The 27402-nt window shown below is 32.9% G+C and overlaps 2 protein-coding genes across 2 annotated transcripts; one reads left to right on the top strand and one right to left on the bottom strand.

The window, feature by feature from the left end:
* Nucleotides 1-478: 478 nt before the first annotated feature.
* Nucleotides 479-1357, bottom strand: LOC116124035 (zinc finger protein ZAT9-like). The gene has a single exon (XM_031409749.1). The coding sequence runs from the start codon at nt 1355-1357 to the stop codon at nt 479-481; it is 879 nt and encodes a 292-aa protein (XP_031265609.1).
* A 3842-nt stretch (nt 1358-5199) lies between these two features.
* LOC116124021 (structural maintenance of chromosomes protein 6B-like) lies at nt 5200-26694 on the top strand. The gene is made up of 29 exons (XM_031409738.1): nt 5200-5356; nt 5505-5610; nt 5687-5820; nt 5987-6042; nt 6956-7042; nt 7117-7437; nt 8058-8177; nt 9553-9687; nt 11285-11361; nt 11460-11535; nt 12303-12377; nt 12505-12609; nt 12968-13137; nt 13540-13642; nt 14445-14557; nt 15692-15896; nt 16199-16330; nt 16443-16557; nt 16645-16730; nt 16851-16946; nt 17099-17235; nt 17314-17416; nt 18146-18225; nt 18357-18435; nt 22804-22861; nt 24036-24133; nt 24289-24383; nt 25723-25821; nt 26168-26694. The coding sequence occupies exons 1-28, from the start codon at nt 5200-5202 to the stop codon at nt 25778-25780; spliced, it is 3177 nt and encodes a 1058-aa protein (XP_031265598.1). The 3' UTR covers nt 25781-25821; nt 26168-26694.
* The last annotated feature ends 708 nt before the right edge of the window (nt 26695-27402 follow it).

Below are 27402 nucleotides of genomic sequence, written 5' to 3' on the forward strand. Positions count from 1 at the left end.
TTTTTAATGTATTTATTCTCTTTATAATTTCATAAAAAGAGAGAGAAAAACAAGGATAATCAGTTAAGAGCTGTACATATGCCAAAAGAGGGTGCCTTCAATGTAACTTATTTCCCTGAAACTCCTATATGCAACAAAGAAAACTCATCATCTTTATTGAGATTAATGGCAATATTAAAATGTAATTAAATGGGCATATATAATTCCTGTTATCTCCATTTATAGGTGCAACTATTTAATTTTTTTACAGAACTGAAGAGCCCCTTTTTGACCAACTAATTAAAGAGACCTAAACCTTTTGTACATACAATGGATATTACCAATTTACCAGATTCATTAAGCTCATGCAGCCATTGATTCAAAATAATAATAATAATAAAATACTAAACTGTGTATCAAATTTGCTACAAGAACCAAGTATACATACAAAATTATAAGCCCTATAATTTGTTTGAATCAACACTTAATTCTTCATCAGCTAAACTTGACTTACTTCACTATCATCTTCTGGCGCTGGTAAATTAAGATCTAAAAGCTTTTCACCAGATTTTGTTAAGTAAGTGAAGTGAACTTTCTTGTGTCCTCCGAGCGCTTGACCAGACTCAAACACTTTATCACAAACTGTACACTTAAAAACTCTTGGATTTAAAAGAGTAACATCATCTTCAAGTGATCCCTTTATAAGATGAGTTTTGATCTTCTTGTGACTTGCTTTATGTCCTCCTAGTGCTTGATAAGATCGAAACCCTTTCTTGCATGTATTACACTTATACTTATTGCTATTAGTACTTAACGCCTGATGAACACGAGGAGTCACACAAAACGATTCATCCTCATCAGTACTATCACTTTCATCTTCACCTATGTATTTATGATGATTCACTTTTACTTTGTCTTCTTCTGGTTCAGGCCATTTATCCCTTGAAAGCATTAAAAGACAAATTGCAACTTCTTCTACAGTAAAATTTTCAGTAACTGAACTTACCGATTCTGGCTTAGATGGGTGTGGCCCAACCACTTCCAGCACCGCTTTTCGCCGCCTTTTAGATCTTCTCTTTGTTGGGTTTCTGGATGACTCAGCCTCGGCCTCAGCCTCGCTTTCTCCATCATCACGCATAACAACATCGGAGTGATCACGGTTAACAGATCGATAGGTTTGCATGTGATCTTTGAATGAGTGAATACTCAAGGAAGAAGATGGAGATGGAGACTTGAGAGTAAAAACAGGAGAAGGGTGAATATTATTAGGTTTTGGAGGAATAGGAAGTTTGGTTAAATGAGATCTCATGTGACCTCCCATGGCTTTGCCATTAGCAAAACGTCTGTTACAGATCTTGCAGATTCTATGTTTGTCCATGGATTGAGATCAAACGTACGTAAACAAACAGACTATACCTCTTCCATACTGTGTTTCTTTGGGTATATATATAAATGAAATGAAGAGACCGAGTGGAGAATGGGATCTTAAAGGGAGTAGGTGACAAGCATTCCTTCACTAGAGGCAGAAAAACAGAAGGTTCGCAGTAACTGTGATCCTTACCAAATAAAACTTACAACAGAAATAATAATAGAGAGCGATGAGACAAATGGTGAGCATGTGTGTAGTGCACATGTCACAAACTTGATTCTGGGTCGTTTGATTTTTTTTCAAGAACAAGTCAATGGTGATTATCTCCCTAAAGAGATTGAATTAATTTGATTATTAGAGGAGATTCTATAGTATCACGGTGAGCCATACTATAAAGTTAATATATTTATTTCATAAAAGGATAAAAAAATATATATATAATTTAATAAATTTATTTACAGAGATTTACTTATTTAACCAAATTTTAGGGTTTTATATTGGAACTTAACCACTTTCTTTTTTGCAATTTAATGTCACTACTTGAGTTGTATTTTATTTTCACTTTGCCTTTATCTTAATTGCTTAATGACACAAACATCCTTCATTAACAAACTCCCCCAATAAATAAAAAATCGATACTTTAACCCCTAAGGGTGCCCTTATTTGTTTAATGACAAAAACATCCTTCATTTATTAAGTATTTTTGGTCCCCTTATTTGTTAAAATTGAACTTTAACCCCTAAGGGTGTGTTTGTTTTGGAGAATGTTACATTAATGAAAATATAGATTACTTTGAAGATTGTTGGGAATGTTTAGGGAAATTTGTTTGGTTAAATTGGAATAAATTAGTAGATATGTTATATAGATTACTAAATTGCCCTCATTTTTAATATTAATATAATATTATTTTTATTATTATTGTTTGAATCATTTCTTTTAATCCCATACATTTAAGATTTTACTAAAACACCTTAGCCACATAAAAGTTTAATTTCTAACAAAATCACCCCCACCCACCCCAAGCATGTCGTTCCGGTCACGTCGATCGACGATGGCTGGTGGTGGTTGCTAGCAGGTGGTGGTGGTCTTGGGTGACCTGCAATTTGTTTTAAATACAAGAACATTGTTGTCCAAAAAACTTAATTAATTATGGGTAAAACTGTAATGACAGGTTCATGTAAATTAATCTCAAAATAAGGGTATTATTGTAAAAAAAATTAATTAATAATGGGTAAAATTGTAACAAAATTAAAATTACCAAAAATTCTTAAAATACCTAAGAAAATAGAGGTAATTAGATTATCACCTATATTATCAACAATAATTACTATTGATTTTAAAAAATTATCAAATCTTATATTACTTGACAACCAAATATGGTAATCTAGTAATATAAGATGACATTATCTCAGTAATCTTAAAAATAAAATTAAAAAAAAAAAAAAAAAAAAAAAAACCAAGCACCCCCTAAAGGCCAACTTCCTAAATTCATTGGTTGAACATTGCACTTGGACCTCGAAAAGATTCCTGACTCCATCACTATTCATATGTTTTACAAAATATTAAAATACGATAAGTGTGTTAGACTAATATATTTTTATGATAGCTCAAATGAATATTTATGGTAAAACAAAATTGAATTGAAATATTATGATTTTTTTATTTTTATTTTTAAATGAATAAACTAAAGCTTGAGACCAGTGCGGAGTCAAGAAATTTATATTGGGGGCCAAAAATAGTCAATGATTGATGGGGCCAGAAAAAGTTACATTTATTGGGGCCAAGGTGTTCAGTTTTGAAACTGAGGGGGCAAAAAGAAAAACTTAATTGAAAGGACTAAATTGATAGATTTTTATACAAGTTTTTAAGAAGTTCCAGAGGCTGGAAGTGGCCATGGCGCCTAAATATAGCTCTATCCGAGGCTCGGGGTGAACCAATATAATATTGTAATAATATCTAAAATCTCTTAGAATAAGGTAACGTAATATTGTTTCATAATTAAAGAAACATATTATTTGCATTCCATTTTGTACTTCAACGATTGGTATCTAAAACTTTGAGCTTTAAATATTTGACATTTAAAACTTTAGTTCGAATATCATTTCGATTTTAAAACTTCACGTTTTATTTGACATTTAGGATTTCATGTCCATAAATTTCCGTAATTTTGCAAACTTCAAGTTGTAAATGGGATACGGTTAAAATTATAATTTCAAAAGATACATGCATCAATTATTATAAACTAAACTTATTTTTTTATATGGAAGGTCCAATTTAATATTGCAAACCATAGATCATACTCATAAGGATAGTTATAATAAACAATATGTATAAATTAAACATTTAATAAAAATAGTGTAGAAACGTACCCAAGCTACTCGTGCTGATAACTTATTATGTAATAATTGTAGAAATATAATATAATAATAGGGACTAAAACGTAATAGATAGTAGATAAGGGATTACTGTTGAAAAACTAATCGAAGGGTTTCATTGTAATTTCCTTCACATTCACTTGATTCTCATATTGTTATAGCAAAATTTACAACAATATATAACTTTTTCATATGCATAATACTAATACATGACACAAGAAGTGAAATGGTGTAATTACAAAAATTAAATTAATTAACAAAGGTGAATGATGTGAAAGTTAAAAAAAAAAAAAAAAAAAAAGGTTAATAACATCTTATTAGCCTCCATTTAAAATAAATTTCAAAATGAAGTTTGAGTTATAATTACATAATGAGATCAAATGTTTGAGTTGTGGAGAAAAAAAAAGATTTTGATGAATATTATTTCATTTTGAAGTTTTAAAAAAGATCATAATTCTTTATCCATCAAAAAATATTGGAAGAAGATAAATTTTAAAGTGGGTAGAGGCTATGGTTTGGATGCTTTTAATTGACTTGAAATGGAAGAGGAAAATTTTAAAAATTCTAGTATAACATTCTTTTTGGGGAAATATCCGTTTGGTACACTTTTTTTTTTTTTTTTTTTGAATAATATTAAATTTTGAATAGAATAGGATAAGATTTAATCAAATATGATAAAATGATGAGAATGTGTTTGGTATATTTTTTGAAAATATTTAAAATTTTTTAACTACATATATTTGTTAATTTAGCTAATTACCCCCCCCCAAATAATAAAAGTTTATAAATTAACAAAATACCCCCACTCACCCAACTGATTAACGACAACTAGCCACCACTGTCGGACGGTGGCCGAAAGTGATTAGAATAACACAGCCAGATCTTGTCGATCATACGTTGTTCTGGAGGTGGTTGTGGGGGGCGACTGTTGCTTGGGTGGGTGGGGATGTTTTTGTTAATTTTTAAACTTTTATTGAGAAAAATATTTGTTAAATATTTTGAGTTAAATAAAATATAATTGAATTTTGAATAATATTAAAAGAAATACTATTTTATTTTTTGGATTGGATAATAGAATAGAATAAAGTTAGAAAAGGTAAACAAAGAGGATGAATGTTTTGTAAGGATACTATTGTCAAAATTAGGCAAAAATTTTTATTGTTGAGGCTTGAAAAGACATTTATTGGGGGCCATTTAGCATCAACCTATTCCTAAGTCCTAACCCACTTTATGAAACTTGATAGCCCATGGTCCGTGGCCCTTAATAAAGTCAGGCAAGCCTCCCACGTACGACCTTCACTGACACGCACACTTGACACATACACACTACTTCTCCCTTCCCGCCATAAACACTCCCAATTCCAGGCTAATCGTACTCTCGCACTCTCTGTATTTTCCTTCTAAATTTCTAGGGCTTCCGAGGAAAGAAAAAAAAAAAAAAAAAAAAGAAGTAAAAAATTCTGGAGATACCAAGCCATGAGTGATTCGAGGGTTTACCCCGAATCATCTTACAGCTTCCAGCAATCCGGAGCGGGTATAATAACCCGGATCCGATTAGAGAATTTCATGTGCCACAGTAGCCTCCAAATCGAGCTTGGCGAGTGGGTCAATTTCATCACCGGTCAAAACGGAAGTACTGTCTCTCTCTCCCCAATGTATATTTATATTGTTTATCGAGTAGTGATTTTGGTGCTTTTTGGTTTTGTTTATAGAATTTTTAAGAGAAATTTGTTTTAGTTAATGGACAACACGACATGTCGTTTGCTTTGTTGTGTTTACAGGTGGTAAAAGTGCTATATTAACTGCTCTATGTATTGCGTTCGGATGCCGAGCAAAAGGGACTCAAAGGGCTTCTACTTTGAAGGATTTTATCAAAACTGGTTGCAGGTTTGAAGAGTTTAGTCGAAATAACCGATGGCTATATGTTGTGGAAAATGTTTAAATGTGTTTTGTTTTAATCCAGCTATGCTTTGGTTCAAGTTGAATTAAAAAATCAAGGAGGCGATGCATTTAAGCCAGAAATTTATGGTCCTTCCATCACTATAGAGCGCAGGATTACTGAATCTAGCGGCACCACTGTTTTAAAGGATCACCAAGGTTTAAATCATATGCTTGTTTTTATGTTTATGTTTTACCTTTGTTGCTTTATCTTAATTTAAAGTTTGTTTTCAGTAGCCTGGTTTGGTTCTCTTCTAGTGCTGGATGAATGATGTGAGGTTGTGGTGTTTCATTGATACTGTTTTCTGTCTGAGATATTTGACAGGGAAACGAGTGGCCAGTCGCAGACAAGAGCTTTCTGAACTAGTAGATCATTTTAATGTGAGTATTCTGGATAATGCTTATTTGTTTTTTTTTTTTTTTTTCTGCATTGTTGTCATTTGGCAAATTTGTTCGTATATGTGAGTTCTGTTAGATAATGAAGTCAACGAATATTGATTCCTTGGTCAGTTGGCGTTTTTTTTTTCTTGCTTCTTGGGCACATGGGAGTCTTGAGGACATGATATTTTGATTGTATATTGTAATTGGGAGTGCCTGCATGGGAAGTTAAGTTGGATGGCCCGTTGATATAGAATAACATTGGATTAATATTAGATAGACGTGATCAGCAGCTAGGACTTTAAGGTTGTATGTTTAGCTGAAGTTTTTCGTTTAGAAAGTCAAGTCTTGGAGTTTTAAGAAAATATTGTATAGTGACAGACCATTTTTACTTTTAGATGTCTTCCACTTTCTTCAACCTCTACTTTGTTGATACTTCCTTGCTTCTCAATTTGTGGCTATTTGGAAGGATCAACTTTTCCATCATCTAGATTTTTCTGTTGGCTTGTGAAAGTTTGAAAAAAAATTATAAAATATCTGTTGATCATGCTGGACATGTTCAGTTAATATTTATGCTTCCATCTGCAGGAAGGTTTCATTTACATTCTAAACTCAACTAAGACCCATAGTCAGCGGCTATTAAATGATGATACTAAGTGGATGACTTTAATTTTCATATTTTCAAATTGTTTACCTTTAGAATTATAGGGTAATCTTCCATGAGAGCATGCAACTACAATTATTTGTTTCTAATAGGAGCATCAAACTTTGAAATGACACATCTTGATTCTCTCTCTACTTCTCATTGTTTCTGTGGTGGAAATATAATATTCCCTGTATTTGCTTTTGCTATTTCAACTTACAACCAACATTTTCAGACTTCTGATTTTAAAGTGTTATATTTTATCTTGTACAGATTGATGTTGAGAATCCATGTGTAGTAATGAGCCAAGACAAAAGCAGAGAGTTTCTGCATTCTGGGAATGACAAAGATAAATTCAAGGTAATATCTGTATGAGTTGTGCATTCTGAAATGAGTTAGATGGGCGTTATATTGATGTTTCTGTTATCGTTCAGTTCTTCTTCAAGGCCACACTTCTCCAGCAAGTTAATGATCTTTTACAAAGTATTTATGAACACTTGAATAAAGCCGATGCTCTTGTTGTTGAATTGGAGGCTGCAATAAGGCCCATACAGCTTGAACTTCTTGAGTTGCAAGGAAAGATAAAAAGCATGGAGCAAGTGGAACAAATATCGCTACAGGCACAACAACTGAAGAAAAAACTAGCGTGGGCCTGGGTATATGATGTCGACAGACAACTCCAGGAACAAACTGCAAAGATTGGAAAGCTGAAAGATCGTATCCCTGCTTGCCAAGCTAAAATTGATGCTAAACTTGTGAGTTATGAACACTTGCTGAGACACATTATGTGATGTTATGATCATTTTTGTTTTTATTAAACCTTTCCCATGTTAAAAGCGAATACACAGTGGCAGTGCTCTAAGGCAAAGGCATAGCTATGGATCCTTCCCTTATGGGTCTCACTAAGTCTATGAAGTGTGGTTATGAATACACTTGTTGTCTTTTTTATGGCTCCTATAACTCTCTAATGCCCTTGCTTTATGGTTTCTGAAGCATATATTATCTAGATAAATTTGTTTCCTTCTTGTTTATTTTGTTTAATTTAGTTAATTGAATGTGATTAGCGTTTGCATACTTTGGTGCCTCCCGACTTATTGGCTGATGTATTTAATATTAGAAAATGATGTTAGGTTGTCCAACAATACAAAATGGTGAATTCAGTCATGAAAGTCTTATGGATGTATTGATTCGTGTAAAACATATATCAGATTTTAGGTGATATGGGGAAATTTTCATGCATTATCTTTTCTTTATTGGTATAATCGCTAATCCTTAAGACTTGGCTGCCATATATTTTATTGATTGCTAGATCATAAATTTGTCTACTAGTTATAGTTAAAGCATTTTTTTTTTTTTTTTTTTTTGGTTTTCATAGAGGAAATTGGAGTTACTAAGGGATTGTTTTGCAAAGAAGAAAACTCAAATTGCAGTCATGGTGGAAAAAACATCAGAAGTTAGGAGAAGGAAGGATGAGTTGCAGCAATCTATTTCCTTGGTATGTTGAAGTTGGATATATTTTTTTGGGATATTTGTTCTTTTTAAAATTGAAAGTCAGATGGTTCTGATTTGAAGTTGGTGTTAACGTGTTATCCAAATTCTTGCTTTAATTTTTTTCCAACCCCAATCTTTACTCTTACATGTGCAAGAAAAGTAGAAATACAGGCTCTGTTTGGTTCACTATTCTATACTTTTTAGAATAGTATTTTGGAAAAAGTAAAGTTGGGTTATCTTTACGAGAAAGATAATTATTAATGTTTTGTGAGTTGAGTAAAGTAGAATTGGATTTTGAGAATATTGAAACAAATACATTTTTAGGTTTTTAGGATAGGATAGTGGAATAGGATAGGGTAATAATAGTGAACCAAAGGGGCCCACAATCTTTCTTCTTTATTTATCATGATCGGGAAAGAGTTTTGATCTATTTGGTTATTTTTATAGTGCTGCCAAGTCAGCAGGAGTATCACAGTGCTCTTATTTATTTCTGAATAGATTATACCAACACTTTTACAAGTCTTTTGAGTAGTTGTTGCTACTTTTCTATTCATGCAATCTTCATATGTTTCCTGTGAAAAAAATAGAATAGAGTACTAGAAGAGATACTAGGCCTATAGTGATATGGAAAATAAATATCAGTTTCCTTGGTAAACATTTGAGTTTCCAATAACACTGCGGACTTAATAACTTAGCAGAACTTTTTGCCTATTTGCAGATGTTTGCATTGATATGTATTTTATCTGCATTTTAAAAAAAAAAAAAAAACTTCTTTACTGAGTTGTCAAATTTGCAATGTGATGTTATGGGGAAGTGCTTATAACTGCAGGGGTCGAGTTTCTGTTGTAAACATTATTAAACTTGTAATTGTGCAGCACTTTTTGGCCTATTTAGCTGATGTTTGCATTAATGTAATCTTTGTATGCATTTCCTCCTTATTTATTTCTTTGCTAAGTGGTCAAATTTTCATTTGCTGGGAAGTGCTTATAACTGCAGAATGTGTTTCCTTATTTAGGAGGTGTTTTGCTTAATGTGTTGATTTTTGTATTTCAGTCTTATCTGTATGACTGTATTTCCCTTTGCTTGAACTAATTGGCAAGTTCTCAACTTTCAAATATAATGTTACTGGGAAGAACTTATAACTATGCAGAACTGGTTTGTCTATTTGGAAGATGTTTGCCTCAATGTGTGTATATATGTATATATTATCTATTATTTCCTTTTTTTTTTTTAATATTATTTATTAGTTTCTTAAGCACTGATACTCATATATAAATGTGTTCTTTAACAGTCTTCTCTCAGCTGGTCAGATTTCTCTAGTTTTATCAGTTTAAGTTTCTTGTGACATCTTTATTAAAGGAAAAAAATGCTCTTCTTAGGCAACAAAAGAGAAGCTTGAGCTTGAACAAGAGCATGGCCGTAGAAATATTTCCATTCAGAAAATGGTGAAACGTGTTAAGTTGATTGAACAACAGATCCAGGATATTCATGAGCAACATGTTAAAAATACACAGGTTTTCCTCTGACTTGATATTGTGTTCTTTACCTTTTCTGGGTTTTACTGACCAATGTTGTGATATTTTCTTCCCCTATATTATAATGCTTATAGTCTCTTGCTTTTCTTAGATTTGGGTTTCTTTGTCAAATTTTTTTCAATTATTATGTATTTGCTTTTGTTTCTTATGTGACATGCCATGAGCAGGATGCTTCATTCATTTCTGTTTCTGACTTTCATAGTTGAATGCATTGCATGATAACCTTAAAAAGGGATTTCAATGTGAAATAAATACGTGAAAGAAAGTGTTTTTATTTTATTATTATTTTATTATTAAATTAAACCACCATAAAGAGATATAGCTGGTGTATATCCTGATACTGCAAATTTTTAAAAAATACAGAATGCCAATGTTGGTTCCTGAGTGGTGGGAATCATAGCAAATGGTTGGGTTGGTTTCTCTGGGTCACTAGTTATGTTCAGAAAAGTAGACCTGGACATTGTTTTGGTATGTGAATTATATATATATAGATTAATTTTTCCTGTTTCAAACTTGTTTGCAGAAGTTTGTCTTTTATTATTTTTGAAATTCAAGTTTTTTCTACTTTCAAAACTTGTTTATACCAACACTTGTTTGTAAAACAACATTGCAAGCTGTTAAATCAGGTTGGTAACTTGAGTTTGGCAAGACATAGCAATTTAATGGAGGATCTGTATTTCTCTGTTCATTTTCTTTAAATAATTCCAGAGGATAGAATTTATATGTTTCTTCTAAGGCGAAGAGATCATATAGTTAAATTTATTAGCTAGATTTGCATCTTTCTTTCATGTTTCATACATAATGACCATATCTTTATGATGTATTATTTTCTTTCAGCTTTGTATATATGGTTTATCTTGAGTTGGCCAGAGTTTTTGACACATTTAGAATAGGTTTGCTGTGTCAACCGAGTGCTGCGCAAAACAATTTATGCTCTATCTATTTATACAAGTTTAGAACGCACACAGCTTTATCATAACTGATTCCACTTTCTCTTTTTGCTCAATAAACTTTGGAGGGTTCTCTTTGTGTTCTTGTGTTATTTGGTAGAACTTTAAACAACTCCCTCACCTTCGACCCAACCCCACACCACACCCCCGCTCCCCCCCCCCCCCCCCCCCCCCGCCAACAAAAAAAAAAAAAAAAAGACATGAGGCGGATGCCAATACTCTCATGGAACTTGATTACAAAAGAAAGAACTTACTGAGCAAACAAGTTTTTGGCATAGTATATTATTAGATCAGTGTTCTGAGGTCCTATGGCTACAGTCACATATTGTGAAAAACAAGTATTAGGCATAGTATTTTATTAGATAAGTGTTCTATGGTCCTTCGTCATCTGTTACACATTCTGGAAATAACCTCTTCTGTCAAACTAAAATCACAAGTTAGTTATCTGTTTAGGTTAGGCTTTTTTCTGCTTGTTGTTATTACTCTTTTAGGTGCACTCTTTAATTCGTTAACTTATTTAACCCGTTTATTCTGCCTGTTTAGAGTGGCTCTGAATATGATAGATTGGTTAACTTCACTAGACACCATTGAATTGTAAGAATCTTCAATTTTCGTAATCTTATTAGGCTGAAGAATCTGAAATAGAGGAAAAGCTAAAGGAACTCAAGCATGAGGTTGATTCTGCTAATTCAACTCTTTCAAGGTTGTGTATTTATTCTTTCCATATGTTTGTATACTTACATGCTATCTTTTTGTTGAGTTTAATTTTGCTGCATCTCAGTAAGTCCTATTGAATTCCAGTTTGAAGGAAGAAGAGAGTGCCTTAGCAGAGGAACTGTCAAAGGGAATGAATGAGATTAGAAAGATAGCTGATGAGGTTCGAAGATGTTTCTTCTTGTTCTTTTGTGTTGATAATCTTTCTGTATCTGCTGCTCCTTACGATTATCCTTTTGATGTTGATATTTTGTGGTCAGAAAAGTAGCATCTCTATATAAATTTTCTGTAATCATCTCCTTTTTAATTGGATTTACTTAAATGTTGTGTGTCCTATTTACCCTTAGAACCTGTGTTTTGTGAGGATGCCTAGATGCTAGCTAGAATGTAACAACCGTGAATGAGTCCATATATATCAGCGCCATGCTGTAAAATTACATGTAAAAGTTTTCGACAACAAAAATGTTATTAAGGTGCTGAAGATATGTACTAGAGTAATCTTTTGTTGGCAGTTTTTTTATTTTTTATTTTTTTGGATTTGCAATCTTTTCTGGGCCTGACTTGTGGTGGGTTCTGATCTCTAAAAATTGCAATGTGTCTATACATGTTTTTGCTTATACAAGCTTTTGAAATAGTAAACGTTCATGTGAGATGTCAAAAATTCTTAATTTTATTTTCTAATTAATTAACAGATATGTCTTTGTATGATGTGTTTTGTATTTTTCTTTTATTTTTTTCCTTCCAGCTGTTATGTTAGTTTTACTTGTGATTGTAGTTTTTTTTTTTAATTTTTATTTATTTTTCAGTGGTGTAACATGTTAGCTCAGCTGCTACCCAGGCAGTTAGGTTTTGCCTTTCAAATAAAAGAGTTAAAGATTTGTCTTTCTTATATGAATTTATATTGAAGTTATTTAAATTTTGGTTCTCTAGATAGAAGATTATGAAAAGAAGTACCGTGAGATAACATCTTATGTCCGTGAGCTCCAGCGCAATCAAACCAACAAGGTGGGTACCACTGCTAGTGGTCTTGTTGCATCAAAAGATGACAGAACTTGAATGTAGACAGATGCTTGTTTTTAACATTAGCTGTACATTTACATTCCTTTTGATTGCTATTACATTTTCTTTGTAGGTTACAGCTTTTGGAGGAGATAGAGTAATTAGTCTTTTACGTGCAATTGAGAGACAACACCATAGATTCAAAAGGCCGCCCATTGGTCCAATTGGTGCCCATGTGGTAAGTGGTAGAGAGTTGTGTTTTTATGATTGGATGTTTACATTTTATGATATGTTGAAATATATTTCTATGTTTATGTTTTCTCTTTGTATACTAATAACTTGTGAATCGTTGTTTATTGTGATTTTCTTTTATTTGTTATTTTAATAAGAAATTGCAAACATTGTATTATAAAATTAAACTATAAGGAAAAACTTCTGTGGATTAGGTGTTATCTAAGAATAAAGAAACCTAGGAAGGGGAACAACTCTATATAAATGGCAGCAAATAATTCTCCTTGGACGAAAAGCCCAAAAACTCTATTATGTTTGTATAATTACTTCGTAAGATATCTTAATTTAATGATCTTGTATTGCAGACCTTAGTCAATGGAGATAGATGGGCTCCTGCAGTTGAACAAGCCATTGGGAAATTGCTCAATGCTTTTATTGTTACTGATCATAAAGATGCTCTTCTTCTTAGAAATTGCGCTAGAGATTCAAACTATAACCACCTTCAGATTATCATTTATGACTTTGCAAGGCCCAGGTAGAAAACCAATTTATTTTCTGGAATAGTTTGACCAGTGCCTGCAGGTCTTACTAGTGATTATTAGTTTACCTCTTCAGAATGTTCTTTTCTTTTTTGTAGGATGAGATTGCCTCAGCACATGCTTCCCCAGACAAAACATCCNGATAGATGGGCTCCTGCAGTTGAACAAGCCATTGGGAAATTGCTCAATGCTTTTATTGTTACTGATCATAAAGATGCTCTTCTTCTTAGAAATTGCGCTAGAGATTCAAACTATAACCACCTTCAGATTATCATTTATGACTTTGCAAGGCCCAGGTAGAAAACCAATTTATTGTCTGGAATAGTTTGACCAGTGCCTACAGGTCTTACGATTGATTATTAGTTTACCTCTTCAGAATGTTCTTTTCTTTTTTGTAGGATGAGATTGCCTCAGCACATGCTTCCCCAGACAAAACATCCAACTACTCTCTCTCTTTTAAATTCCGACAATCCTACTGTAATAAATGTCTTGGTGGATATGGTAATGTAACACGTTTCTTGTACCCCTTTTACTGTTATCATTCATTTATTTATTTTTTGTTGGGGTGGGGGGGGAAGATTGTGACAGCGAGGTGGTTTTAGTGATTCCTAATTGTACTATACTTAATTAAAGCATAAAATCATCAATAAATTTTGTATGAAAATGGACTCACATATTATTCATCCTAAAGTACTAATTAATAGCATAATTTTGTTTTGGATTCAGTATTATATTTTAATTATGCCCACATCTTTATTCTTATAAAACTTACTATCATAATTCATATTGATTTCTCAAGAAGAATTTTATGTTTGGTTGTTTGAATTTGTTAAAAAATTTACTATTATTTATTAGGATTATGTAATATAATTTTAATCTGATTTTATTTTTCTATAACCGATTTGGGACCTTGGGTTAAAATCTTAGTAACTAAATGATATGTTGAAATAATGAAAATTTCATGTTTTAGTTTTTTCAACTTTTTTTGTGCTTTTCTTTTCAAATGCTTTAGATCATATAAATATTTTGTGCTTCACTTTGTTCATGTATTATTAACACTAAATGATGTCAGATTAATATATATATATATATATATTTTTTTTTTGTAACAATTAAATTTAATGTTGGCTCTCAATTCACAATCTTGGCTCAACGACATGTTTATATATATATATATTTTTTTTTTTTTTTGTAACAATTAAATTTAATGTTGGCTCTCAATTCACAATCTTGGCTCAACGACATGTTTTAGGAATTTTCATTCAATTCCACATCTTTTGATATTATTGCTTACCTTGTTTAGGGGAATGTTGAGAGGCAGGTTCTTGTTACAGATTATGATGAAGGCAAAGCTGTTGCTTTTGAACAAAGAATATCAAATCTTAAGGAAGTTTATACTTTAGATGGACACAAAATGTAAGTCAGGAGTTGAACTTTACGTATTATTGTGCTCTTCATCTTTTCCATTTTCTCTTATTTATCAAATTTTGAAGGTTTTAAGAAACCTCTTTGACCTGAAAGTTTAAACTATTAGAATAAGAGTCCAACATTAATATTTAAGCATAATAGACTCTTTCACATTTAAGTAACAGCCCAAAGACCAAAACAGTAATAGATTGGTCAAACCAATCTTATATTTACTGAAATTAAATGCAAAACATTACATTTGAGGATTTGAACTCCAGAACTTTCACTCCTCTACCATGTTAAGAAAATCACTCGACTTAAAATTGGCCTAACATTAATATTTAAGTCTAACAAAAGGAACATGTAGGATTCACTAAATGCAATTTAGCAGCATATTTTTTTTTTTTGTGAAATTGATAGTTGGAGCAGTTTATGAGAGTTTAAAGAGTTTTTCCTCTGCTTAAAAATTATAGTAAGCTCTGTCAACTGTATGTAGTCTCCTAATATTACCAACAACATTAAAGTTTCACTCACCTAAGCAACTAGAACCTTGTAATACTTTAGCCAGCAATGTCTTTTACACCCCGCTGCCCTTTAGTTTATTTCCCCCTTTATACTTATAAACTTTGTGAATGGGAGGTCTAACAATGGGATTGGGTGACAAGGAAGGTAGTAATTCGGAAAGGTATCTGGGGTTTATATTACAATTCCTGGGGTAAACCATGCAGAAGGTGGGAATAAAACAGTTACAAAGAAGTTTAGGCAATGGAGTTAAATGACCCTATTGGTAAAATTCTAATGCAAATGAATTAGTTGATGCTAAACAAATTGGGGTTTATATTTTGTTATTCTTTCTAATGAGGGAGATCATAAACATGGAGTTAAAACAGATATTCTGATTGCTTTGACCATTACTGTGATTCCTCTATATAACATTGTTTATGAGTCCTTGATGAAAGTTTGGACCTTGATTGTTTCTATTTGAACTGTGATTATTCATATCTTGTTCATTCAAGTATTTTTGGTTGCTTTTGGATATTGTTCGTATAAGCACTTGTGATAGACTGGTGAATCTAACTCATTTTCCTGTGAAATTTAATTTTCAATTTCATAATAAGATTTACCTCTCATTTCCTTCCGTAGGTTTTCTCGTGGTTCTGTTCAGACGATTCTGCCATCGAACAAGAAGCTGAGAACTGGTCGCCTTTGTAGTTCTTATGATGAAAAAATTAAGGATCTTGAAAGAGAAGCATCAAATGTACAAGAAGAAGCTCAACAGTGCCGTAGGCGGAAGAGGGATTCAGAAGAAACTTTTCAGGATCTTCAGCATCATTTACAAAGTGTAAAGGTAAATCCAAAGTGGCAAGTAGATTTGGTTGAGTATCATGCCTGTTGTAGATTTTCTTTTTAATTAAATATGCCTGTCTCTTGTACATGTTCAGCTGCATGTGTGACCACAGACATCTGTCATTCCATGCATGTGTTAAATTTTTTTTCTCATGTTGGCCATATATATGAATAGCTGCACTTTAGAGAGTCAGAAATTACTTGATCTTAACAACCGGAGTTTAAATCACCATTTTTCTGTTATTTCTATATATTCAAATTTGACTAGCGTTTTTATTGTGTACTGCTTCTTTTACTGTGTAGAGGAAGTGCACTAGTGCAGAGCGGAGTTTGATGTCAAAGAAACTAGCTTTGCAAGATGTGAAGAACTCACTTGCTGCTGAAGCGAGTCAGCCATCTGCTTCAACAGTTGATGAGCTTTGTCAAGAAATTTCAGTTTGTTACACAGCACTCACTCAATATATAATTCAATCTTCCCTTGTTATATAATATATATACCGTGTTTTATATCCCACTGAAGTCTAGTTTATATTTTGAATTTTTTTAGAGTATTCAAGAGGAAATAAAAGAAAAGGAAATATCAATAGAAAATATCAGAATGAGTGTGAACGAATCCGAAGCAAAAGTTAAAAATCTGAAGTTATCATTTGAGAGTTTATGTGGTAAGTAATAATGTTTTTGGGATTGATGTTTATTTCTGTTATGCACGTATTTATACATGTTTTTTCTTGCCCATTATAAAACTAAAGAGTCAGCAAAGGAAGAGATCGAGGCCTTTGAGAAAGCTGAGAGGGAGCTCATGGAGATTGAAAAAGATCTACATTCTTCTGAAGCGGTCTCCTCACCTTTTTCTCAAATTATTTATTTATATATTTCTTTTTTAAGTGCTTTTCTACTGTTTTATTTGTTTTTTCATCTTGCTTTTAATATTCATAAATCAAAAGTTTTATTTCAGGAGAAGGCTCACTATGAAAGTGTAATGAACAAGAAGGTTTATCCTGATATCGAAAAGGCAGAGAAAGAGTATGAGGAGCTTAATGTGTTGCATAAGGTGCATGCTGTGTGGATTTGAGATAAACATCAAATTTTATGTTAGCGTTTCAAAGTCAAACTTGGTTTCTTAAAATTCTATTTTTCTGCTAAAGTAAAAGCCATTGTTTTTGCATCAATTAATAGCTCATGTTTTACTCATTGAAATTTCAGGACAGTTGCCGAAAGGCTTCTATTATTTGTCCTGAGAGTGAAATTGAAGCTTTAGGAGGTAGGGATGGGAGCACTCCTGAACAGCTTAGCGCCCAATTGAACAAATTAAATCAGAGACTGCAGCATGAGAGCCAGCGGTATGAGCGTAATTAGTTTTCACTGTGTCATTTTAACTTCATCCGTCAGTTCTAAATAAGTAATTATGTTCTGGGCAGATATTCTGAATCTATCGAGGACCTCAGAATGTTGTATGAGGAAAAAGAACGAAAGATTTCAAGAAAACAGCAAACTTACAAAGCTTTCCGAGAAAAACTGGATGTAAGTGGTACATTTATTTGATCTTTATTTTGAATTGGCATTCTCTTCATATAAACTTTCAATGGGTTAGTGTATGTATGTATTTGTTATTCTTATGTCAAATTGATAATCAGATCACTGTCAATGCCTACTAAGTAGCTTTGTTCCTTTAGCTGTACGGTGCCTGCACATTGCTCTCTTGGGGTCCCCAGCATCTTTTTTAGTTCCAATTGCATCGTTTACCCCTATCATTTGCAATTTCTTATTCCTCTCTATCAATTAAAGGTTGTTTAGAGTTCTTTTATATAACAACGTTTCAAGTGTTTTGTTTTCTTCTCATTCATTGATATCTCTTTTTGAAATTTTTATTACAAGTCATTTGAAAGGGCGTAGAAAAGTCTTGGAGATATCCATATGATTAAATTGTTAAGATAAAATAGAAAAAGGAAAGGAGATGAAAGTTATGTGTGCTTCTACTGCAAATTGCTATGGCACTTGGGGATAAGGAAATTGATCCTTCCTTTGAATTAGCTGGATTGTTTAGTTCTCTCTCTTCTTTGATGAATTGGGTTGTGATTCCTTTTTTCTAAATTTCCTCTATTTAAGGTCAATAATAAGGGCTCATGTGCAACATTACAATTTACTATGTTCTCTATCTGATTTTGTTTTAACCATGTATTACACTCCTTGCTTATGTCGATAATTAGTTGCTTAAATTTGTTTCACTCTTTCCTCCTTTTTAAATTGCAGGCTTGCCGAAAGGCCCTAGACTTGCGATTTAGCAAGTTTCAAAGGAATGCAACTCTTCTGAAGCGTCAATTAACTTGGAAGTATGAATTGCTAAAAACCAGATCACATTCATTAGACAGTTTGATTTTTTTTTTTTCTTTTTTTCTTTCTCATTGAAGGGTATATTTATGTAATGTGAATGCTTTTCTAATTAATCTGTCGTTGCAATTAGATTTAATGGCCATTTGGGAAAGAAGGGAATTAGTGGGCATATCAAGATTAGTTATGAGGAAAAGACACTCTCCATAGAGGTAAGTTATATGTCCTATATTAGAAATACTTTTGTGCTTATACTTGTTTTGTGTGATAGTTTAATTGCTCAACGACATGTTTTAGGAATTTTCATTCAATTCCACATCTTTTGATATTATTGCTTACCTTGTTTAGGGGAATGTTGAGAGGCAGGTTCTTGTTACAGATTATGATGAAGGCAAAGCTGTTGCTTTTGAACAAAGAATATCAAATCTTAAGGAAGTTTACACTTTAGATGGACACAAAATGTAAGTCAGGAGTTGAACTTTACGTATTATTGTGCTCTTCATCTTTTCCATTTTCTCTTATTTATCAAATTTTGAAGGATTTAAGAAACCTCTTTGACCTGAAAGTTTAAACTATTAGAATAAGAGTCCAACATTAATATTTAAGCATAATAGACTCTTTCACATTTAAGTAACAGCCCAAAGACCAAAACAGTAATAGATTGGTCAAACCAATCTTATATTTACTGAAATTAAATGCAAAACATTACATTTGAGGATTTGAACTCCAGAACTTTCACTCCTCTACCATGTTAAGAAAATCACTCGACTTAAAATTGGCCTAACATTAATATTTAAGTCTAACAAAAGGAACATGTAGGATTCACTAAATGCAATTTAGCAGCATATTTTTTTTTTTTGTGAAATTGATAGTTGGAGCAGTTTATGAGAGTTTAAAGAGTTTTTCCTCTGCTTAAAAATTATAGTAAGCTCTGTCAACTGTATGTAGTCTCCTAATATTACCAACAACATTAAAGTTTCACTCACCTAAGCAACTAGAACCTTGTAATACTTTAGCCAGCAATGTCTTTTACACCCCGCTGCCCTTTAGTTTATTTCCCCCTTTATACTTATAAACTTTGTGAATGGGAGGTCTAACAATGGGATTGGGTGACAAGGAAGGTAGTAATTCGGAAAGGTATCTGGGGTTTATATTACAATTCCTGGGGTAAACCATGCAGAAGGTGGGAATAAAACAGTTACAAAGAAGTTTAGGCAATGGAGTTAAATGACCCTATTGGTAAAATTCTAATGCAAATGAATTAGTTGATGCTAAACAAATTGGGGTTTATATTTTGTTATTCTTTCTAATGAGGGAGATCATAAACATGGAGTTAAAACAGATATTCTGATTGCTTTGACCATTACTGTGATTCCTCTATATAACATTGTTTATGAGTCCTTGATGAAAGTTTGGACCTTGATTGTTTCTATTTGAACTGTGATTATTCATATCTTGTTCATTCAAGTATTTTTGGTTGCTTTTGGATATTGTTCGTATAAGCACTTGTGATAGACTGGTGAATCTAACTCATTTTCCTGTGAAATTTAATTTTCAATTTCATAATAAGATTTACCTCTCATTTCCTTCCGTAGGTTTTCTCGTGGTTCTGTTCAGACGATTCTGCCATCGAACAAGAAGCTGAGAACTGGTCGCCTTTGTAGTTCTTATGATGAAAAAATTAAGGATCTTGAAAGAGAAGCATCAAATGTACAAGAAGAAGCTCAACAGTGCCGTAGGCGGAAGAGGGATTCAGAAGAAACTTTTCAGGATCTTCAGCATCATTTACAAAGTGTAAAGGTAAATCCAAAGTGGCAAGTAGATTTGGTTGAGTATCATGCCTGTTGTAGATTTTCTTTTTAATTAAATATGCCTGTCTCTTGTACATGTTCAGCTGCATGTGTGACCACAGACATCTGTCATTCCATGCATGTGTTAAATTTTTTTTCTCATGTTGGCCATATATATGAATAGCTGCACTTTAGAGAGTCAGAAATTACTTGATCTTAACAACCGGAGTTTAAATCACCATTTTTCTGTTATTTCTATATATTCAAATTTGACTAGCGTTTTTATTGTGTACTGCTTCTTTTACTGTGTAGAGGAAGTGCACTAGTGCAGAGCGGAGTTTGATGTCAAAGAAACTAGCTTTGCAAGATGTGAAGAACTCACTTGCTGCTGAAGCGAGTCAGCCATCTGCTTCAACAGTTGATGAGCTTTGTCAAGAAATTTCAGTTTGTTACACAGCACTCACTCAATATATAATTCAATCTTCCCTTGTTATATAATATATATACCGTGTTTTATATCCCACTGAAGTCTAGTTTATATTTTGAATTTTTTTAGAGTATTCAAGAGGAAATAAAAGAAAAGGAAATATCAATAGAAAATATCAGAATGAGTGTGAACGAATCCGAAGCAAAAGTTAAAAATCTGAAGTTATCATTTGAGAGTTTATGTGGTAAGTAATAATGTTTTTGGGATTGATGTTTATTTCTGTTATGCACGTATTTATACATGTTTTTTCTTGCCCATTATAAAACTAAAGAGTCAGCAAAGGAAGAGATCGAGGCCTTTGAGAAAGCTGAGAGGGAGCTCATGGAGATTGAAAAAGATCTACATTCTTCTGAAGCGGTCTCCTCACCTTTTCTCAAATTATTTATTTATATATTTCTTTTTTAAGTGCTTTTCTACTGTTTTATTTGTTTTTCATCTTGCTTTTAATATTCATAAATCAAAAGTTTTATTTCAGGAGAAGGCTCACTATGAAAGTGTAATGAACAAGAAGGTTTATCCTGATATCGAAAAGGCAGAGAAAGAGTATGAGGAGCTTAATGTGTTACATAAGGTGCATGTTGTGTGGATTTGAGATAAACATCAAATTTTATATTATCGTTTCAAAGTCCAACTTGGTTTCTTAAAATTCTATTTTTCTGCTAAAGTAAAAGCCATTGTTTTTGCATCAATTAATAGCTCATGTTTTACTCATTGAAATTTCAGGACAGTTGCCGAAAGGCTTCTATTATTTGTCCTGAGAGTGAAATTGAAGCTTTAGGAGGTAGGGATGGGAGCACTCCTGAACAGCTTAGCGCCCAATTGAACAAATTGAATCAGAGACTGCAGCACGAGAGCCAGCGGTATGAGCGTAATTAGTTTTCACTGTGTCATTTTAACTTCATCCGTCAGTTCTAAATAAGTAATTATGTTCTGGGCAGATATTCTGAATCTATCGAGGACCTCAGAATGTTGTATGAGGAAAAAGAACGAAAGATTTCAAGAAAACAGCAAACTTACAAAGCTTTCCGAGAAAAACTGGATGTAAGTGGTACATTTATTTGATCTTTATTTTGAATTGGCATTCTCTTCATATAAACTTTCAATGGGTTAGTGTATGTATGTATTTGTTATTCTTATGTCAAATTGATAATCAGATAACTGTCAATGCCTACTAAGTAGCTTTGTTCCTTTAGCTGTACGGTGCCTGCACATTGCTCTCTTGGGGTCCCCAGCATCTTTTTTAGTTCCAATTGCATCGTTTACCCCTATCATTTGCAACTTCTTATTCCTCTTTATCAATTAAAGGTCGTTTAGAGTTCATTTATATAACAACGTTTCAAGTGTTTTGTTTTCTTCTCATTCATTGATATCTCTTTTTGAAATTTTTATTACAAGTCATTTGAAAGGGCGTAGAAAAGTCTTGGAGATATCCATATGATTAAATTGTTAAGATAAAATAGAAAAAGGAAAGGAGATGAAAGTTATGTGTGCTTCTACTGCAAATTGCTATGGCACTTGGGGATAAGGAAATTGATCCTTCCTTTGAATTAGCTGGATTGTTTAGTTCTCTCTCTTCTTTGATGAATTGGGTTGTGATTCCTTTTTTCTAAATTTCCTCTATTTAAGGTCAATAATAAGGGCTCATGTGCAACATTACAATTTACTATGTTCTCTATCTGATTTTGTTTTAACCATGTATTACACTCCTTGCTTATGTCGATAATTAGTTGCTTAAATTTGTTTCACTCTTTCCTCCTTTTTAAATTGCAGGCTTGCCGAAAGGCCCTAGACTTGCGATTTAGCAAGTTTCAAAGGAATGCAACTCTTCTGAAGCGTCAATTAACTTGGAAGTATGAATTGCTAAAAACCAGATCACATTCATTAGACAGTTTGATTTTTTTTTTTCTTTTTTTCTTTCTCATTGAAGGGTATATTTATGTAATGTGAATGCTTTTCTAATTAATCTGTCGTTGCAATTAGATTTAATGGCCATTTGGGAAAGAAGGGAATTAGTGGGCATATCAAGATTAGTTATGAGGAAAAGACACTCTCCATAGAGGTAAGTTATATGTCCTATATTAGAAATACTTTTGTGCTTATACTTGTTTTGTGTGATAGTTTAATGAGACTAATTATGTATATTAATATTATACATCTGCGTGTGTATATATAATATACTAATTTCTATATTTATGCTTTGCTCATAGTTAGCAAGACTGTAAAGCTGTTTATCGTGTTACTTCATGCTTCCTTGCTGTGTGTATTTTTCTTCGATTTTTGATGCTTTGTATTATATTTATCAGGTAAAGATGCCCCAGGATGCATCAAGTAGAACCGTGCGTGATACTAGGGGTCTTTCAGGTTTTCTTCCAAATACACATGCTTATTAAACAGATTGTTACCTGTGTGCGTGATGCTAGGGGGCTTTCATTGTGTGTGTGTATGAAATACCATTTCATAATTTTTTAGGTTGTTTAATTCATAAACTAAGGGTGCGTTTGTTTTAGTATTTTGGATAGTATTTTTGAAAAAGTAAGAGTTGGGTGGTTATTACGACGTAGGATTTAAAAATTAACAAAATCACTCTCCTAGGTTTGTTAATTTACTAAACACCCCTGTAATAAAACATTGAAAATTAACAAAAACACCCCCACCCACCCATTAAATACCGGCAGCCGGCCACCACCTCTGGAGGGTGGTCTGAGTCGCCGTATTAGTTGGATCTGGCCGGTCGTGTGCCGATATGGTTTTTTCCAGCCAGATTCACCGTGGATGTGGTCGGAAAAAGCCAAATCTACGGCTAGATCCGGTCATTGAAGGCCAGATCTGGCAGCGTTTGGTCCTCAACGATGGCCATATCTTGGCCGTCGTTGACGACTAGTTACGGCCAAAGATCTAGCCGTTGTAGATCTGACTTTTCCGATCAGATCCACTGTGGATTTGGCCGAAAAAGGCTAGATCATCGCACTACCGGCCAGATCTAGCCAGTAGTGCGCCATTATACTAGATTTCGGCCACCTTTAGGCCGTGGTGGTCAGAATTTGGTAAATGTGGGTGGGTGGGGGTGTTTTTGTCAATTTCTAAACTTTTTTTTGGGGTGTTTAGTTAAATTAACAAACTTAGGGGGTTTAAAATAAATTGAATAAAATATAATAATATTTTCATAATAGGGAAACAAATGTGTATTTTGGAAATAATATGAATAGGATAGGACAAAAACAGGGAAACAAACGCACCCTAAGATATACTTAAGAGTCAAAAGCTACTTCAGAGGTCTATAATGTCATATTAGTTGTGCTCCATCTCTGATTTTTTTTTAAATATCTTTGTGGATTTCTAATCCTTTGACGTCCCTATCAATCTCTTCTTTAACAAAGGTTAACAGTTTCTTATCCCTAAAAAGGTTTCCCTCATTAGTAGTGAAGTATATAAATTGATAAGGCTACTTGTATTTTTGGTTTTTTTTTTCTTTTTCACCTACTAACTTAAGCTTTTATATTTGAGTTTTTATTACTTTTAATTGCTTGCTATTTAGGTGGGGAACGCTCATTTTCAACATTGTGCTTCGCATTGGCTCTTCATGACATGACTGAAGCTCCATTTCGAGCAATGGATGAGTTTGATGTGTTTATGGTAAGGTTTAATATAAACTGCAGCTATCTGTCTGTTTAATTTGAAAGGTATGTAGTTTTTATGCTTGATAAGGTCAGGTAGCTAGGAACTAGGTTTTTCGGTGTCATGTTAGAATATAAAAGCATGAATATTAATGCATAGCATTTGGTCTCCAGGATGCTGTTAGTCGGAAAATCAGCCTTGATACATTGGTTGATTTTGCATTGGCCCAAGGATCGCAATGGATATTTATAACACCTCATGATATCAGGTAATGGTTATAATGTGGAAAAAGTTTAATTTGACTTTGCGGTGCATATATTGATGATACAATGCCCATCTGTCTTTCATCAAATTGACAATATTTAGCTGACTCTGCATTTGGTGTGGGGACTCATGCGAAATCACAGCATAGATTAGAAAGTTACGGGGTAGGATAGGGCCTGTAATGAGGCAACAGTAGATTAAGAATAAAGGTTACATTACAAATTAGCCAAATTGAACCACAACTGGTTGCTGTACATGTACTTTCAACCTGCCCGAAGGATAGCAAACCCAGTTCCTTTTTTTGTATTCAATTTCAGTGTTAACTTATGATGGTTAAAGTTAGGGTATTTGTTTGATAGCATGGAATTACAGTCTGATTTTTGTTGATGTTGCTGCATGAATGAGGAAATGAGAAGGTGATGGGTCATGAGTAACTATCTCAAAACTGTCCTATTTTACAAATTCAAGAACATAAAATAACTTGTTTACTACCTTATTTCCAAAGCTGGATTTGACTAATGCAAAGCTCATTTGCGGAAAACTAGTATTATAATCAAGAAAAGCACATTTTATTTCTTTGTTGCTTCTATATTGAAAGAATTCTATCCAACTTCATTTTGGAATATATCTAATTGAAGGAATGATATCTAACTTCATTTTGGAATACATCTAGTTGCCTTGCATTTAGAAATTGATCCCATTTGATTTAACTCATGGATTTATCTACAGACTATCTAATTCTTTTGTCATGTCCTCCATTTTATTTCTTTGTTGCTTCTATAGGTTTGACATCTAAAAGCATTTTTGTTTAATGTTCTGCTTTATTTGCTATTTTCATGATTAGTCATGTTATTCAGGTTGGGTTCTGGCTAAGCTTTTGCAAAAGTTAGTGCACCCCTGATTCTCCTTATTATCTTGATGACAACTTGTTAGGCAGTCAATTTAATACTGAGCAAAGCCTTTTGTCAACCCTTAAAAGAATATACAATTACTAGATATAATATGTAATGGTCTAGAATTGGTCTAATCTCACCTTTATTGGTCAATATGTGGGAATCTCTCACTCCTATGTACTTGCAATTTGCATCCATGACTCACTACCATTATGTTTGATTTTGCAATAATCATTGGTAAGACATTGTTAACCATGTATTAAATATTTTGAACGTACTTTGGGCTGCTGAATCCATTTTGATTCAGTTAAAACTAAGTTTCTCGTGTCGAGTTTTATAAGCTACATTGCTAGGTATCATTCATGAAATGGGTTTCTATTTTTTAATGAATGGAATAAAAAGAAGGTTGCAGATTAACTTTGATTACATCTTTGACGCTTTTCGATACAGCCTAGTAAAGCAAGGGCAGAAGATAAAGAAGCAGCAGATGGCAGCTCCTCGTCCTTAAATCATCTGTTAATATTATAGGGGCATTTTCATTAAATAGGGGTAAGGTGTTACTTATGGAATATGAGTGTTATGTATTAATTCTTCAAGGTTGAATTTTCTTTTGGTCCTCTATGCAGTTTAACATTTGAATGGTGATTATTGTAAATCCTGTTTATCTATTCAATGGAGTTTGGTTTATTAGTCATCGACCTTGTCAGCAAAGTTTCTTATAATTCTAAGTTGTGCAAGTGTAGGGCATCAGTTTAACGATGCTCCGAAAGTGTTAGCACATCCATGTTTTATAGCAACATAGTTTTAACTTTATTATTACAACAGAAAATAAGATGAAAACAAGGATTGACAATTTCTAATTATTTCTCAATGTCGTTTTCTTTTCTCATTTCAGAATGGAAGCAAACATAATTGTGGGAAGCTCACTGGAGTTGAATATATTAGATGTTTGGGTGAGACAAACTGTGAGTACTTCTCTTCTCTGATATGTATCACATCACATCACATCACATCACATGTCCTTGTTTCTCTTTTCTGGGAGTTGAAATTTGAGTCAAAGCACCATAAGTATACCCAACCAAACCAAGTAGCTAATACATGTGAGCACTGAAATGTATAATAAATTTGGCAGAGCATGGAGCTAAGCTATTTATTAGCTATGAAACAGGTGAGCAAAAACAGCTATTTGTTTGAATTTCCCAAAGAAGGCCAGCTAAGAATAGTGGGTTCCCTTCCCTGGCTTGTATCATTATATTATTATGTACTAGTTGTGTTGGTGACCTAATTCCAACTAGCAGCTTTTTTTGATATCCCAACGAGACTTCAATTAGACTATCTTATTAGATCGATTCTTGTCTGTATATCGCCCACCAAATCCAACACTCAAACGTGGACAGCAAAGTCTTCTCTTCTTTCTTTTTTCTTTTCTTATTTTAACATCCATGTCTTCATTTATGGTTTACCAAATTTAATCGTCATTTAACTCTTTGATAGAACTAAAAATTGGCTTAATTTTGGGGTTATTCTTGAAATATTTATATGCTCTTTTACAATTGTTTTTAATAATTAAACTGAATAATCTTTAAAATTATTATAAAATCTCTAATATAATTTCCAAGGTGTTCCTAAATTCCATAAAAAAGTAAAGTTTGGCATGGATAGAATAGAATTCATGGATCCAAGTGTTAATAGATAGGGCAGATAAATAGCTTTATTGGGGGAATTTTTCTATGCTTTCCTTCCGCCCCCATCCCCCACTTACAAAAGAACAATTTTGAATTCTGAACGGCTATCTCTAACGGCTATTTCAGTGGGCCCTGATATTATCTAAACTAAGATCAACAGTTGTGTTATTAAAGACAAAGTTTGTTAATATTTACATTTTAATATTTTTCACAAACTTTTTAACGAATTTAAAAAGAGTTGATTATTTAAATATAATAAAAATAAATCTCCAGTATATATACTTATTAATATATAAAAGATGGGGAGATGTCCTAATTCCTAAGCAATTTTATTGGCATTAGAAAGAGTAGAATAAACTACCATTGGATGGTCTAATAGTAAAAGGGTAAAATAAGGTTTTATGAGTTAAATCCCTCAAAGCACTAATAGGTTAACCACTAGAGT

This window comes from Pistacia vera, unplaced genomic scaffold, assembly GCF_008641045.1.
Source record: "Pistacia vera cultivar Batoury unplaced genomic scaffold, PisVer_v2 Contig147, whole genome shotgun sequence".
NCBI classification, from domain to species: domain Eukaryota; kingdom Viridiplantae; phylum Streptophyta; class Magnoliopsida; order Sapindales; family Anacardiaceae; genus Pistacia; species Pistacia vera.